At 42.8% G+C, this 16,157-nt stretch overlaps 1 protein-coding gene across 11 annotated transcripts in view; it reads right to left on the bottom strand.

Annotated features, from left to right (window-relative positions):
* The window catches only part of FRMPD2 (FERM and PDZ domain containing 2), a 123,677-nt gene that overhangs the window by 69,185 nt on the left and 38,335 nt on the right, over positions 1 to 16,157 (bottom strand). For all 11 annotated transcript variants that reach the window (XM_035267736.3, XM_078343963.1, XM_003734444.5 and 8 more), the window contains 3 exons: positions 12,686 to 12,860; positions 4,383 to 4,530; positions 3,589 to 3,727 (listed from right to left, as the gene is read on the bottom strand). In XM_035267736.3, coding sequence (XP_035123627.1) covers positions 3,589 to 3,727; positions 4,383 to 4,530; positions 12,686 to 12,860 — 462 coding nt within the window. The remainder of the gene's footprint in view (positions 1 to 3,588; positions 3,728 to 4,382; positions 4,531 to 12,685; positions 12,861 to 16,157) is intronic.

Below are 16,157 nucleotides of genomic sequence, written 5' to 3'. Positions count from 1 at the left end.
CTACTGCTTCTCCTTCTCAGACTCAGGGTGTATTAATCTACCAGTGTTGCCATAACAAATACCAACTGGGGGCTTAAACAATAGAAATTTATTTTCTCATAGTTCTGGAGGCTGGAAGTCCAAGACCAAGGCATCTGAAGGTTTGCTTTCTCCCAGGGCCTCTCCCCTTGGCTTGCAGACAGCCCCCTTCTCCCTGTGTCCTCACATGGCCTTTCCCCTGTTATTTATGCCTCCCTGGTGTTTCTTTGTGTGTCCAAATTTCCTCTTTTTATAAGGATACCAGTTAGATTGGATTAGGGCCCACCCTAACAGCCTCATCTCAAATAATCACCTCTTTAACGGCCCTAACTCCAAATACAGTCACCTTTTAAAGTACTTGGTAATTAGGGGTTCTACATATGAATTTCTGGGCTCAAGACTCAGCCCATAACACAAGGCCAGACCCTGACGATGTAGCAAACTAGAACTTTAGGTAAACATGGTTCCTCTGTTCACCAACAATGTAGCATCTCTGACCAGTAAGTGTCCAATGGTGGTGGACCTGTATTTCTGGGCACATGGGACTATTTGCCTTCTTTTTGGAAATGGGAAACTATCTCTCCTCCCTCTCAATCTATGCACTTTGCAGTGTGAGCTCATCCCTGCCTCCTAGGGTGACTACCAGGTTAGACTCAAATCTAACCAATCAAAGCATGACATCTCCCTGCACAGCTACTGGCTTTGGGTGGGCACATGACCCTATCAGCACCAATGGAACAGAAACCCAGGATTTCCATGGCATTTCCAAGGAGGGGACTCTCTCTCTTGTGTAGGGCTGGACACTGGAGGGTGGAATTGGAAAGCCATGAAAGGCAAATCTGACAGAGGAGAGCACAGCTCAGAGACACAAGAAGCCCAAGTCCTACTGACATCATGTGGGTTCCTATCACTCAAGCTCCAAGGTATGAGTGATTGGGCTGGAGGCTTATCACAGGGATGCAGGGAGGCTGACAAAGAATCAGAAGCCTTCAGTTTTGCAAACCAATAAATGACATGTTTTATTCAAGCCAGCCTGAGCTTGATTTTCTATCACTTGTAATCAACAGAATGCTGTCTAGTCACCTGTGCTGGCCAAGGGTATGGGAGGATGCTAAAAAAACCCAAAGGGTACAGGAGGGTTTCCATCCACTTGTGAGGCCAGGAAAGCTAGGGGGTTGTGGCTGGCCTTGAAAGGTATGTAAGATTGAGACGGATGTGCAGATATTCTGGGAAAGAACATTCAAAGGCCCAAGGACATGCCAGTTCTTAGGATCTCAAGGATTTCAAGGTCCTTTTGAAGATTTCTGAGGCAGAACGGGGGGGGAGGGTAAACATTTCATTTCTTTTTTTTCTTTTTTCTTTTTTTTTTTGGCTGTGTATTCCTCCTTCACTCAGCCCTCTTGAAGAAGACCATCTTTTCTCCAAGCTAAGCATTTCCCAGTGACACCCAGCTTTTGTCACATGACAGTGGTGTATGCTCTCCAAGATAAAGCCCAGTGTGTTGGCTGGGAGGTCACCAGGTGAGAAATTGGTGGAAACTCTCCCTCCCTTCCTCCTTCCTCTCTGTTCCTACCGATGCATCCAGAGATGGACTTCACATCACACTGCTGGGTCACACTTCTCAGTCTCTGTTGAGGTCTGTTCCCAAGCCTTTCCCTTCATCCAGAACATGGGCAGGGGAAGGGGGAAGGGCTTCATAAACCCTGAAAGCAAAATTACACTGCTCTCTGTAACAGCTCAAGTGGTTTGTTTCTCCTTCCTGCCTGTGTCCCCATTTTAAATCTTCATTAGGTAGGTAAATATGTTAGCATAGTCCTTCCCTAGTAATAGGCATCTGAAAATTAAATAACTAGTTAACTCTGTTAACACTCTAGAGGACTATCATAGGCAGTTAAATCAAAGAAACTTACATATGATTCCACTGCAGGGGCAAGGGCTTGGCCAACAAGATTAGAATTGCCATTTGAGAAGAGTGTTTCCCAGAAGAATCAGCATTGGCCTTGGAGTAACACAACTGGGCTCAAATTTAGACTTTACAATGTAGCAGCCACATGAACTTCAGATCACTCTTCTAGAAAATTGAGTGATAATATCAACTCTGTGATATTATCACACCAACTTGCAATGTTGCTGTAAGAGCGAAGTGAGTTAACACAAATCAAAAATGTCTAGGTAAATGCCAGGTACATAGTAATCTTTTAATAAAGGTTGGCTATTACTATGCAAAGTAAGATTAAGCAAAAAGAACAAATCTGAAGACATCACATTACCCAACTTCAAACTATACTATAAAGCCATAATCACCAGAACAGCATGGTACTGCTATAAAAATAGGCATATAGACCAATGGAACAAAATAAAGAACCCAGAAATAAAGCCCAATACTTACATTCAATTGATCTTTGACAAAGCAAACAAAAACATAAAGTGGGGAAAGGACACCCTATTCAACAAATGGTGCTGGGATAATTGACCAGCCAAATAAGGAAGAATGAAACTGGATCCTCATCTCTCACCTTATACAAAATCAACTCAAGATGGATCAAAGACTTAAGTCTAAAACCTGAAACCATAAAAATTCAAGAAGATAACATCAGAAAAACCCTTCCAGATACTAGCTTAGGCAAAGACTTTATGACCAAGAACCCAAAAGAAAATGCAACAAATACAAAGATAAATACATGGGTCTAAATTAAACTAAAAAGCTTCTGCACAGCAAAAGAAACAATCAGTAGAATAACACACAACCCACAGAATGGGAGAAAATCTTTGCAATCTATACATCCAACAAAGGACTAATGTCCAGAATCTGTAAAGAACTCAAACAAATCAGCAAGAAAAAGCAATTTCATTAAATTAGAGTAAGGACATGAATAGACAATTCTCAAAAGAAGATATACAAATGGTCGACAAACATATGAAAAAATGCTACACATCACGAAAGATCAAGGAAATGCAAATCAAAACCACAGTGTGATACCACCTCACTCTTGCAAGAATGGCCAAATTAAAAAATCAGAAAATAATAGATGTTGGCATGGATGTGGTGAAAAGGGAACAGTTTTACACTGCTGTTGGGAATATAAACGAATACATCCACTGTGGAAATCAGTATGGAGATTTCTTAAAGAACCAAAGGTAGAACTACCATTTGACCCATCAACCCCCACTACTGGGTGTCTACCCAGAGGAAAAGAAGTCATTATACAAGAAAAGATACTTGTACATGCATGTTTATAGCAGCACAACTCCCAGCTGCAAAAATATAGAACCAGCCCAACAGCTGGTCAATCAATAAGTGGATAAACAAATTGTGGTATATATATATGTGTGTGTATATATATCATTGTTACATATATATGTATATATATATCATTGTAACATATGTATATCTATACACACATACATATATCTATCTGTGTGTGTGTGTGTGTGTGTGTGTGTACTTCGATCTAACTGGTAAAGGCTAACAATACTCAAAGCAGAGTCTCCACATTACTAATACATGCCCTCAATCTGTAACTGTTTTTCCAGTGACCCCACCCGAAGGCCCCAGGTATTTACCCCTACCTCCTTAGGGTAATTGCCAAATTCAGCCTGCAAGGCAAGGACCCCCAGCTGCAGCAGCATCTCTTCACTGCAATACAGCCTCTCCTCCAGGATGTCTTTCCGAAGCTGCAGGTAAAACTGGTGCCTTGTCAGGCTGTGCCTGGAAAAGTAGGAGGAATAGAGAGAACTGGATTGCTAAGGGAAAGGGAGAACACTAGCAGCAGTGGGTTTTCTCAGTGTGGGAAGTTGGGAAGATAGGGAAGACGAGATGCAACCCAGCAGAATTCAGAGGCAATGCCAGCAAGACAAATGTGGTCTCCTCCATCCACACCATGCCTTCTAGTTCAAGTGACTTTATGCCAGTCACTTCACACAAACTTACAGAGGTATGTCTTGCTCTGGTTCAAGTGCGAAAGCTAACAATCAGCTTGGTGGTGTTTCAAATGAAATAAAGAAGCAGTGATCAAACTGCAAACCCGTCTCTGTCTTCCAAACCTTGTAACTGGGCTGCTGAGTTGTGTGTTGGGGGTGAGAAGGCATTTTGAGGTCACAGAGAGAGAATTTTGGTGTTGAGTGGAGTATGTCTAAAACAAAAGGGCATGTTCTCGTTTTGACCAAGGCCTGCATCAAAAACCTGATTTTCCCCCTTTGTTCTATCTTGATCAGAATCCAACCAACAGAAAACCAACCACAATAGCTATTGCTATTTGTATGTAACTTACAGTTTGCAAAGCACTTGTCGATCTGTTACCTCTCACCAGGCTAGACATACATAAACCCCTTAAGGAACAAATGAACAGGTTTGCAGCACTCACTGGAGCAGCCCATAGTGGCTGACAAAGAACTTTATCCTCAGGAAGAGTATGAAGGTATTCGTGGAGGTCTTCTGTGGCTGCTCTCTCCAGCCTTCAGGTGCTATTTTGCACAATCTGGTTTCATTGTCCAGGAAAAAGAACTCTTTGCCTGAAATGGAAATAGAGCATGTGTACGGGGAGAAGCAGTAAGGAATGCACCATTGCTCCGACTCACAGCCCTGAGCCCTACTCAGAAGGTCACACAGAGCAGGGTGAGTGCCGGAGAAAGTGTGAGGCAAGTCTCCGTGCACCTGGTACCGAGGAAATTTTGTTGGAGTTGTGAGGGGCCAAGAAGGAGCAAAGAGGAGAGGATAAAGTCAGAAAAACTCAGCACTGAGAGGAGAAAATATTGTGTAGAATTGTCTACATGGGAGGGGCTCAGGATGGCCACCTGACTGGGAGGAGCCAGGTAAGAGATAAGGGGATTGTGAGTGCAGGTGGGCTCACAAACCAAGCACACTGGTTTCATTTAGATTGCATTTTATAGATAATAACAATACAAATCCTAAAGACACCTTTATTCACAGCTTACAAAAGGTTGAACAAATATCAGTTGATCACATCAAAGCATGTAACAGTTGCTGTTCTTATTTGAGAGAGGGATCCTCAGGAGCGCTGATGAGAACTATGGAGATAAGAACCCGTTCACCAGCCCCGCTTGGTACATAGAATAAACATACAAGTTCGTGAGCTTCTCCTACTGGAAATGGGAAAATAGAGGAATGCTGAGATATGATACCTAAGCCAGATGGGCTGGGAGAGACAGGATTTCGCCAGAAGGCCAGCATGATCCCAACTCAGCCTCCACAGGGTGGTTAAAGAGATCTAGCTGTGGCAAAGTAATATTTGCAGAATTGGTGTGAAAGTTATCAATACCAAAATGAGGTCACTTATGTCTAACCCTAATAAAGTGCAGCCAAAAGGCCATGAGGAAGGGACACTCATGCATATGCCTATACCAAAAAATCCAAAGGAAATGTTTTCCATACTGCAGCTTGCTACATGAGTCACACAAGGATAGCCAGCAGCGCAAGGACACCTAGCCACACAAGGACAGCTGGCCACTCACATGAGAACACTTGCTGACACTCTGTCTCCACTAATGAACTGATGTCAACTCCTGCAATAAGCCCCTGGAACCAATCATCTTTTTGTTTCAAAACAATTCACATGTACTTCTCTCTTTTGTCTTTAAAAGCTTCCCCCTCCCCCAGCCTCCTGGTATGAACCTGTAGACCTCTAGAACATGCATACCCCGCACTGAAATCTCCTGCTAATTCCTGAATAAACTCTTTGTTTGGAAACCCTCTCTCTCTTCGTTGCTATTTTAGGTTAGCAAAACCTGGTGGCAGAGAAGAGGGATCCAAAAAGGACAAGGCTTTTCCTGTATCCGTGACCGCAGGACCCACTGGAGCCCATTGTGCTCTCTGCTTCCAGGAATCATCTTTCTGCTGGTGCTAAGTTCTGTCTTGGCTTCAAGCACCCTTGTTTTGGCTGAGCTTTGACTTGATTTGAGAGCTGGTTTTACAGGTCGGAAGGGCATGGTTTTTCTTCTGAGTACTCTTGGTTTCACTTCTGTAGGGGATTTGGCATCCTTTCTCATAAGTACTCTTTCCGGGTTGGTTGGTTGTGCACAGAATTTAAATTGGCATCACAGAGTCTTTTCAAGTATAATTCACCCCATGAATTTTTAAACTTATGGGCAAATTGTACAAAAGATAATTTAGAGCTCCAATGGCCATCTGGAGATCATTTGAACTGCCCAAGCTTGTTTTTTCCTTAGAATTAAAATTAGAAGACTGCAGTTATAAGGTCAGTTTGAATGGGACACATAATTCAATTGGTATCTTGAGGCTTCAAAACACATTCGTGACTCAAAAATGCCTTAATGCAAATATCTCAAAGCTAGCTGAGACTCATTTCGCTTCAGAACCTTCCCTATCCTGCCTGCAATTCCTCCTCCTCTTTGTCTTCCTCTAGCTGAACTCCTCTTTTTTCCAAACTGCTCAGCTTCTAATCCAACTGTTCTCTCCATGGCCACCAACTCAGCTTTTAATATGTGAATATTCTAGGGAAGTGCTAGACGGGTGGAATAAAGATGTTAAAATATGCCATTTGGGCCTATCAGTTGTTTCAGTTACAGGCAATTTTAAGTGCACTTTTAAGGGGAGCAGATGCAAAGTGGCCACTTTGACTTTTGTGTTATTTCTTTCTTTTTTTTGAATGAAGTCTAACTCTGTTGCCCAAGTTGGAGTGCAGTGGCATGATCTCGGCTCACTGCAACCTCTGCCTCCTGGGTTCAAGAGATTCTCCTGCCTCAGCCTCCCAAGTAGCTGGGACTAAGGTGCGTGCCCCCGTGCCCAGGTAATGTTTTGTATTTTTAGTAAAGATGAGGTTCCATCGTGTTAACCAGGATGGTCTTGATCTCCTGACCTCATGATCCGCCTGCCTCAACCTCCCAAGGTGCTGGGATTACGGGCGTGAGCCACTGTGCCCAGCCATTCATTTCTTAAAGATGAAATTCCCATGTGATAGTCATTCTCCCTTTCCTGGAAGGAAAGGCAACATCCTTATCTTGAAGGACAAGAAGTTGAGACAGAGAATGCTGTACAGACCTTATTGGAATAACTCTGATCTTTTAAGCCTCTTATAATTTAGTCCCATTTTCACAATTAACTGTTCTTTGTCCAACCCAGTAACTAGTTTGTTGGGGTCTTCATCTGCTTAAGGGGGCTCCCCTGCCACATAAAACATTATTATACTTTTCTCCTGTTGATCTTTCTTATGTTAGTTTACTTCTCCGGCAGAGCTGGAGCCTGTAAGAATAGAGGATAGAAGTGGAAGTTTTCCACCCTTACAGTTTCTGGCAATGAGGATGGGACCCTAACAGGCTGGACACCCCACTCACTCCAGAACATCTGGATGAGATGCAGACAGGCCTGACAAAAGCCAGAGAAAAGTAGGGATTCTTTCCAACACTAGCTCTCCCAAATATTTATGTGGAGTGCCTGGCTAAAGGAAGAAGGTAAAATTCTTTTCTACATTTGAATTGGCAGGAGAAAAACATTTGTTAGGATGTTCTCTGAATTGTGACTCTTGTGAATTTGGTTCTAGGTTCTAACAGAAATAGCTTTTTTTTTTTTTTTAATCTCTGTCTTATCCTTTTTACCACAAGGATAGAAGTTACAATAAGACTTTCCTTTCACCTTTCTACATCTCAAGAGAAACCAGTGAGGGTATCTTCTCTGGTCTACACCAGCCTGTGGTGGAGATTGTCAGGCTTGCATCAGACAGCTAGCCAGCTGGCTAGGAGTCTGAAACACAAAGCATCTCCTGGCCCCAGAGTGCCAGCTCCCAGGCGAATTTGTCTCAATTGTTTCAACCTCCATTACCTTGTTAATTATGAAGTTCTTTGTTTTTTATCTTTAGGAGAAATGTTGGATCTCCAGTGATACTGCATTTCTCACACTCTCCTTGTGGCATCCATGTTTAAGCCATAAAAAGCTTACTGGTTTGAGTCACAATTTAAGTGGATATGCCTTTAGATATTTGGACTTTTTTTCTTTTTACTTTTGTATCTAAAAGAATTTTTTAGGGAGCTCTGATCTTAAACAACTGTCCTATTGGTACCTGTGAGAAGATTTGGCCTGAAAACAGAAAATAAGCTCTTTTATAAATTAACTGTTTTCTCAGAAAACTAGAACTAAACTGAATATTTTTCAAGTTCAGATGATCTGGTATAATTTTTGGTAAATATAGCTCATTTAAGTTTGCTGGTTTATTTAAAATAGGTATGTGTGGAGTCTTGTCAACATTAAACATAATACAGACATACAACTTCTTCTATCTGTATATGTTAAGCAAAAGCTTATGTACGTTTAAGGTGGTAAAATTATAAATGTAACCCAAGAATAAAACATCCAGCAAAAATAAAATGCTAGATGTGTGACAAATGTGACAATGAAAAAAGAGAGTTTAAAAAAAAAAACCATGTGTTTTAACTTTTAGGTTCTTTGCTTCTGTGGCTTTTTTTTATTACTTGCCTGATTTGCTAACAATAAAAATAACTTAAGATAATGACTACATTTGTTTAATGTCTAATGGTGTTTTCATAAACAATTCCAACGTAATTGTTAAAACCAAGTGAATTAGTAAGTGTAAATGTAAATGAAAGAGATTATAAGTAAGCTTTTCAACAATGATTATGTTTTATAAAATACACCTATCAAAATGGTTTACAAAATATTTTTGGTTACTTAAAACCTTGAAGTTATAGTAAGTTAAATGAAATGATGAATATTCATTTAATAGACCATTTCCAAATAAGATACAATGCTGAAGCATTCGTTGTTGAACAAAAGTTCAAGCTTATGTACTTTTGGCTCCTCATTGCAGAGGAACAAAAGATATTTGGGTCTGTTTATTAAAATGCTCTATGCTTCACTGAAAAAATGTGCTATAAGGAAGTATGTAAGTCTAGATGTTATAAAATAATGTTTACACAAGTTTGTAAAAGGCAGTTTATGATTGCTTACATTCTAGTTTTCTGGTTTTCACTAGAAATTAAAATTACCAAGAGTTTTAAAATTCCAGTTACTATATGTAATTCTGTATACAAAGCGTATGAAAAAGTAAGACATGTTTGGGTGAGAAAAGTTATAAGGAAGACGTGATAATGTATTTTCACCTGTTGTTTAAAAAAAGTAATCTTGTCTAGTTGGAGGTTAGTCAAGGATTGTTTCAAAATGAATAAAGAAAAAAGTGTTATCCATAAAACTGAATAAGAACATTATAAATGGTTTGAGAAAATTGCAGAAGTTTTATAAAAGATAAATCTTATAAAAGGAATTTTTATGTGCTCAAGATAATTAAAATTAGAAGAAAATTATTTATTTATGTTTTTCTAAAACTTGAGCCTTAATATCAAAAGTATACTTGTGTAAAACCATTATTTTGTCTTTTCTGTTAATATAATAAAGTTATAATGGAGTATTAGCTTCTGCTCTTACTATTAACATAAAATTTTTTCCTTGGCCTAGAAAACAAAGATTTTGTGTTTTATCAAAAGTAGTTTATTATGCTCTGTGCTGTGTTTTATTAGGTCTTTGATTACTTTAAAAAAATGAGTCTTCTCAATATTAAAAGAGCTAAGTTTTGACTGTTATATATTTGCCTTTTGAAGACTTTTAATTATCACTCTGGTTAAATGAATGACAATTATTTCACAGTGACCTGTGATTTTGTTTTGATCACGGGTTTTAAGCCTTTTGACAGTTTTGACAACTTCCCAAAATCAAATTCTAAATTAAGTCTTTCTGACCTTGAATTTACTTTGGGATTTTCCAGCTGCGTCCTTGAAAGCAACAAAGGATGTGTCCCTTACCTTATAAAAGAGAGATTAAACTAATCGGGTTTATTCAATATGTTAAAATGCATAGGAAACATTGTCCAGTAATAAGCAGGAATAAATCTTTAAGTTATATTTACAAATAGAGTTTTGATATAAATGTTCCTAAAATTGTACAAAATTGTTAGAACTCTGATATTTCTTAGTATGAAATTTGGTTATAATGTTAAAATGATATATGCCATAGAAATAACCAAATTTTCTTTGTCAATTGCTGATTACAATAAACTCTCCTCAGATTTTTAATCATGGCCATTCTAAGTCTTTGTCTTCCATGGAATGTTATGGTTTTGATACTTTTCTAAAAGCATTTGCAATTATTTACAGTCCAAAAATTGCTTTTTCTTCCAGGAGGTTTAGAGAAAGGATGGAAAGAATTCTAACAAGTTGCAGGCTTCTGATAACTTCAAGATCAAACCATAGGACTAAGGAAAAATGTCCAGGACGCTAATGAAGAAACTGCTCACCAAGATCAACCAGAACAAGAATTACTGACATGCGGCTGAATGAACTCATGAACAAAATAACAGCTGTTTATAATTTTTACTTGAAATTTCACTGGTTCTTTAAATGTTTTGTTTTCTAGATTTAAGGAAACGTTTTCCTTGTGTGTTATCTATAGTTTACAACAATATAATAAAGTATACTCTTGTGAACAAAAGTAAATATTTGCTTTTCCTCCCTACCTGATCCAACCAGAATTCTAAAACTATCCGTAAGTATTCTTATTTTTATGATAATATAGTTATTTACATAAGTTCAACAAAAAATATCTTCTCTTTATAACGGGATACAATATTTAAAATTGGTTATATTACTAAGGCTTTGACTTGGATGTCATATTTGAAAACGCACATAAAGTTACTTCAGCCAAGCTGAGATTTGTCTTGATTTGGCCACCTAGCCTTGAGAGACTTTAAATCTCCAGGCTGAGATTCTTATCAAAGTTCTAGCAGAACAAGCTTCAAAGGAGCCGACATTGTCAATCACAATTCTTGAGGCACTTATGTAAATAATCAGGCCAAACTTGATGAGGCTAAAGTTACTTAGCAAACAAATTTGTCTTACTGTGATTATCTTTAGTAAAAATGAAGAAATGATGCTGCTGAAGGAAGGTGAAAACTGTATTACACCTGTTATTTGACTATAGCCCTGTTCATTGCTTTTGTGTGTTTCTAATCTACCTGAAGACTGAACTGGACCCTGAATTCTTCTTGTTTCCTCCAGTATCTGGCTATGGCTCTTCAACTAAGAACAAGAGCTGCTCTGTTCTTAGAGCCCTATAAACTGAAGCTGGACAGCTCAATGTAAAATTCTAGGAACAAGTCTCCTGCCTGATGTGTGGGCTACACAGAGTTCATCAAAATGCCCAGTGCTGGTCTAGTGCTTCAAAATGGCAACCAACACGTATGAAACAGAACAATGAACTCCACACAGACTTAGCCTCAGAGCCACTCCTTCCAAACCTCTGTGTTGCTTAAATAAACCTGAAGGAGGTTTTGACATCAGCTCCTACTTGCTGGTCATTCCCCTTCAACGTGGGACTAGAACAACGAGGACAGATCCATCCCAGCACTGAGGAACAATCAGAACATAACCACAGGATGATCCGGTAGATGAGCTTTCAGAGCAATAATGTGATCGAAAGGGAAAATACATTATCAATACCAAAATAAGTCACTTATATTTTACCCTACCAAAATGGACCTGGGAGCCATGAGGGAGGGTCATTCATGTGCTGTGCCTGTACTGAAAAATACCACTGCAATTTTTTTCCAAATCACAGCTTGCAACATGAGTCACACAAGGACAGCCAGCAGCACAAGGACAGCTAGCCACTCACACAGAACCCTTACCTAACCCTGTTTCCACTAATGAACCAATGTCAACTCCTGCAAGAAGCCCTCGGAACCAATCATCTTTTTGTTTCAAAACAACTCACATGTACTTCTCTCTTTTTTCTATAAAGGCTTGCCCTTGCCCGACCTCCTCAGATGCATCTATAGTTCACTACAGCATGTGGATCCTAGATTGCAGTCTCCTGCTAATTCCCAAATAAACTCATTCTTTGGAGAGCCTGTATCTCTCTGCTGATGATTTAGGTTGACAGCAGAAACAGAGAGTCTCTAATGGAATGTCAGAGAGGGAAGAGGGCATAGAAACCCTTTTTCTTGGATATTTAGATTAGAATCTTTTTTTTTTTTTGAGACGGAGTTTCGCTCTTGTTACCCAGGTTGGAGTGCAATGGTGCGATCTCGGCTCACCACAACCTCCGCCTCCTGGGTTCAGGCAATTCTCCTGCCTCAGCCTCCCGAGGAGCCGGGATTACAGGCACGCGCCACCATGCCCAGCCAACTTTTCGTATTTTTAGTAGAGACGGGGTTTCACGATGTAGACCAGGATGGTCTCGATCTCTTGACCTCGTGATCCACCCGCCTTGGCCTCCCAAAGTGCTGGGATTACAGACTTGAGCCACCGCGCCCGGCCTAGATTAGAATCTTAATTAGGCTCTTGGGGTCAGGGTACGGAGTTCCCATTAGTCCTACATCGTTAGATGGAAATGCTTTTAGCATTTGCTTGTTTGTCTAACTTCAGTACACTGAGATCGATCAACCAGATTCAGCAAGCCACAGAAACCCACATCCTACATTCATTATTTCCTGATTATCTTCTGCACTTGCTTGATACTTTATCCATGAGTACTTGAAGCTCTTGTCATGCTAACTAATGTCTCCAAGTACAAAGGGAGGCACCCAAGTCTCAAACAGTTTTCCCAGAAGAAACAGAGCTCAGGTATCCAGATACCCGAGTTACCGGAGGCACCAGGCCAGCTATAAGCTGCCCAAGAGATGCTTACCTTTCATATAAGCCAAGCCAAAGTAGGTGAGTTCCTCGAGGTTGGCAAAGGACATCACAGCAGTGAAGACAGCTCCCACTGTTGACTCCACATCACATTTTACCTCCAGGCGCTGCCCGTTCAGCAGGACCACACAGAGGTCCCTGAGAGCCAAATAGGATTTCCCTTTTTTGGTCTGAAAACAACAATACTATCAATTATACTATAATTATAAGTCATTGAGCCTTTAGTGTGTGCTGGTTACTGTACTAAGCACTTTACACACATTGTCTCATTTAATTGACAAACAACTCTAAGAGATGAGTACATTTAAAATTCCTATGAGAAACAGGCTCAGAAATGGTAAGACTCTTTCCCAGGGGCTGCACAGTTTGTAAGGGAGGAAATGGACTCAAATCTGAGCCTTCTACCAGGCTCAGCAGGGACCAGGCAGGTTGGGAGGCCCATCTGACTGATACCTTTCCCCTGCAGAAATAGCAGCTGCCCCCTGGGCTCTGCTTCCTAAGAGGACCACCCAGGGCCTCACGAATGAATCATATGGCCCTGGATCAATCTGTCAATCTGATACTGTCTTCTCAGTCTCCAACAGAGCACAGGTTAATTAATTATAAACTTCAGAGCGAATTTGGGTGGGTGTAGATCCAATGAAGAGACAGAGCTGGAGCAAGTGGATTAACTGGACTCTAGAAACGGGTCAGCAGAGCCAATGAGCCTCCAGAGTCCGCCTTCTGCCTCTTCATCTCCCACCACAGCCTCACCGGGGTCACTGTCACCATGGCTCAGCCCCCTGGACAGTTCATCACCCTGCAGCTGCCTGGGCCATTCTGCCTGTGTCTTTGCACATGTAATACCCACTGTCCCCAGGGCTCTTTTGCTCCTTTCCCATGTGGCAAACTCCTGTGGTTCTCTCAGGTCAGGCTCTGGATCCTTTGTCTGTGACTCTTCCTTAGTATCCCCACATCCCAAAGTGAGCCTGGACCTCCCCTGAGAAGTTCTCTTTAGTCATAGACAGACACTAGCATGTGTGGCTTTAGTGCCATCAAGACCATGCCTGCGGTCACACCCTGACCTTCCTAGCACCCAGGGGCAGCCTACACACTGCAGGGGTCAGAACAGATCCAAGGACCCTGTGGGAGGGGGTTTCCCACGTGCTGCTGGGCAGGGCTGATTACACAGGCACTCTCCATGCCACCTTGGTTCCCACGCTTGCTGCACACCTGAGTCATCTGAGAGGTGAGGGGGCCACCCCCAAGATGGTTCCATCAGTCTGGCACAAGGCCTGGGAAATCAGTATCTTGTAAAGCTTCCCAAGGTGACTCTTTGAGGACAGGGAAGGCTGGGAGGCAGGTATTAGCCACTTCTTTCCCCTGCAGAATCCCAGCTGCTTCTTGAGAGGGTTGCCCAGTATGACCCCCTGCTTGAGTCCAGTGCTCTGAAGCTGCCCTCTGGGAACTCTTAATAGTTGTGTCTTGGAATGTGTATTTTTGGAGTGAAGTCCCCAGGACAGTGAGCGTGTGTACAAAGCTTGGACTCTCAGCAGTCCTGCCTCCCCTCCTCTCTGGAGGGTTCTGGCAGCCAACTTCTCTGCTTTCTGGATCCCCAGGCCTGGCCCAGCCTCCCCTGCCCCTCTGTCTGCCCCACACAGAGACCTCTGCTGTCCTCCACTGAGGGCAGCCATGGCTCTCACTGCCCCCTAGTGATGCCCTCCTCAGGGGGCTGGTGGAGGAAGGGTCCCAGGCAGGCACAGGCACAAAAGGCATGTCAGAGTACCCATGTCAGTGGCTGTCCCCACCCTGGGCCAGCAGCACCAAAGCTCTTTCCCTGGGCAATTCAGCAGGGACAAGCCTCTCACCCACCCAGCTCCTTACCAGGTGCCAAATGCATCTCCATACAAAGCGTGTAACTCCTTGGGGGACCACTGATTGTCTGGGCTGGGGCATCAGAGCCATGGGAAAGGAGCTCGGGCTTTTCCACCCTGCTTGGGACATGGCATATGGATCCAGCAGCTGGTGTGGCAAAGTCACAGGGCAGGGCCCCAGGTACCTACAAGGGTCTCTGTCTACCCTGTGAATATCCCTATGCCCAAGAGCATGTGACATTAAAGAGCAAATAAAAACTAAAAACACCATGACATGTTGAGACAGAGAAAGCACATATGGAGAATAAAGGAAAATGTTTAATATTTTAGTTCCTATAGTGGCACTTTTGAACAGAGGGTGTTGCCTCTTCACATTGCAGTGAGCCTGTGTGCCAGCGTTTCCCACGGGATAGCCATGCTATAAGGGAAATCTGTTTTGTTCCCAACACCCACAGGGAAGCAGAAGGAAAGGGTGTGGGTACTAAGAACTCCACTAGGAGGGAGAGATAGGGAGCTACACTGACTGAAGGCCCTGGGGACAGGATGGGAGGAGCTAAAACAACAAGGGCAAATGCTCCAGCCCAAGCCAGACAAACAGAGTGACACAGGAAACCCCGGACATGGCGCCTCCCCTTTCCCAGGTAAGGGACAGAGGTCCAAAAAGTCTTTTACTGGGGGAGCCCTCGGTCACCCTCACACCCTCTGGCATCTTACTAGAGGCTAGGGTTCAAGAGCCACTCTGAGGATTACAAATAGGCTCCTAGACCTGGTGTGCAGGTCAAGATGCCCGCCACGGACAGAACTGGGACAAAGCACTGTTCCCATAGCCTGGAGTCTTGGTACTTCCTGCAGAGTGGGGGAAGCTGGCCCCCATCACAGCAGGTCTGGCCCATCCACCTGGTGGGTAGAGGAGTTTACAGTCACCTAAGCCATGTGACCACAGGGATGTCAGGAAGGGGTCCCTGGGTGAATTGTCCCTTCTTCCCCTCAGCTGAGGGCAGGTGGCTTGAAGGGGATGGGCAGAGGTGGGACTGGCCTGAGGGGGCCATGGCCCTCTGACCTGCAAGCCCCGTATAGGAAGTGTCCTCAGAAGGTTGTAGAACCCCAGAGTGAGCCATCCTGACACCCCCAATCTCTCACACACCAGCCTCCTTACATTCAACATTTTCATGCTTTGGGTAACTCAATCTTGCATACGTGGGGTGTAAAAATCATCATCCCACTTCATGCTTTTTGTGCCAGTGCAGGTGGACAGGCACACAGTGGGTGCCCAGTCAGCATTTGCTGCATGAATTGATGCAGGTGGTCATTGCACAGGAATTGGAGGCCCCGGTCAGGCAGGCATCCCACTCGCACTGACCAGTTTGCTTAGACATTTTCAGGACTTGGGTGTGGAGGAAAAGATGTCAGTGCACTGCAACAGAAGTCCCCTTGACAGGGGGGAGCATGGAAGCTGGGATTCAATGGCATTTTGCTGGAATGAGCCAGAGGTGGGCTCACTGGTGCTCTTCTGTGTAGGAAGGACAAGCGGTGGGCGATGCAGGAACCTAGGAGGAGAGAGCCATTTAGCCACACCCCACTCCAGCCCCGCCTCCAGGAGGCCCAGAGAGCAGA

This window comes from Callithrix jacchus, chromosome 12, assembly GCF_049354715.1.
Source record: "Callithrix jacchus isolate 240 chromosome 12, calJac240_pri, whole genome shotgun sequence".
Taxonomy (NCBI): Eukaryota; Metazoa; Chordata; class Mammalia; order Primates; family Cebidae; genus Callithrix; species Callithrix jacchus.
The sequence above is the reverse complement of the archived record's forward strand: the minus strand, read 5'-3'. Positions and strand labels throughout refer to the sequence as shown.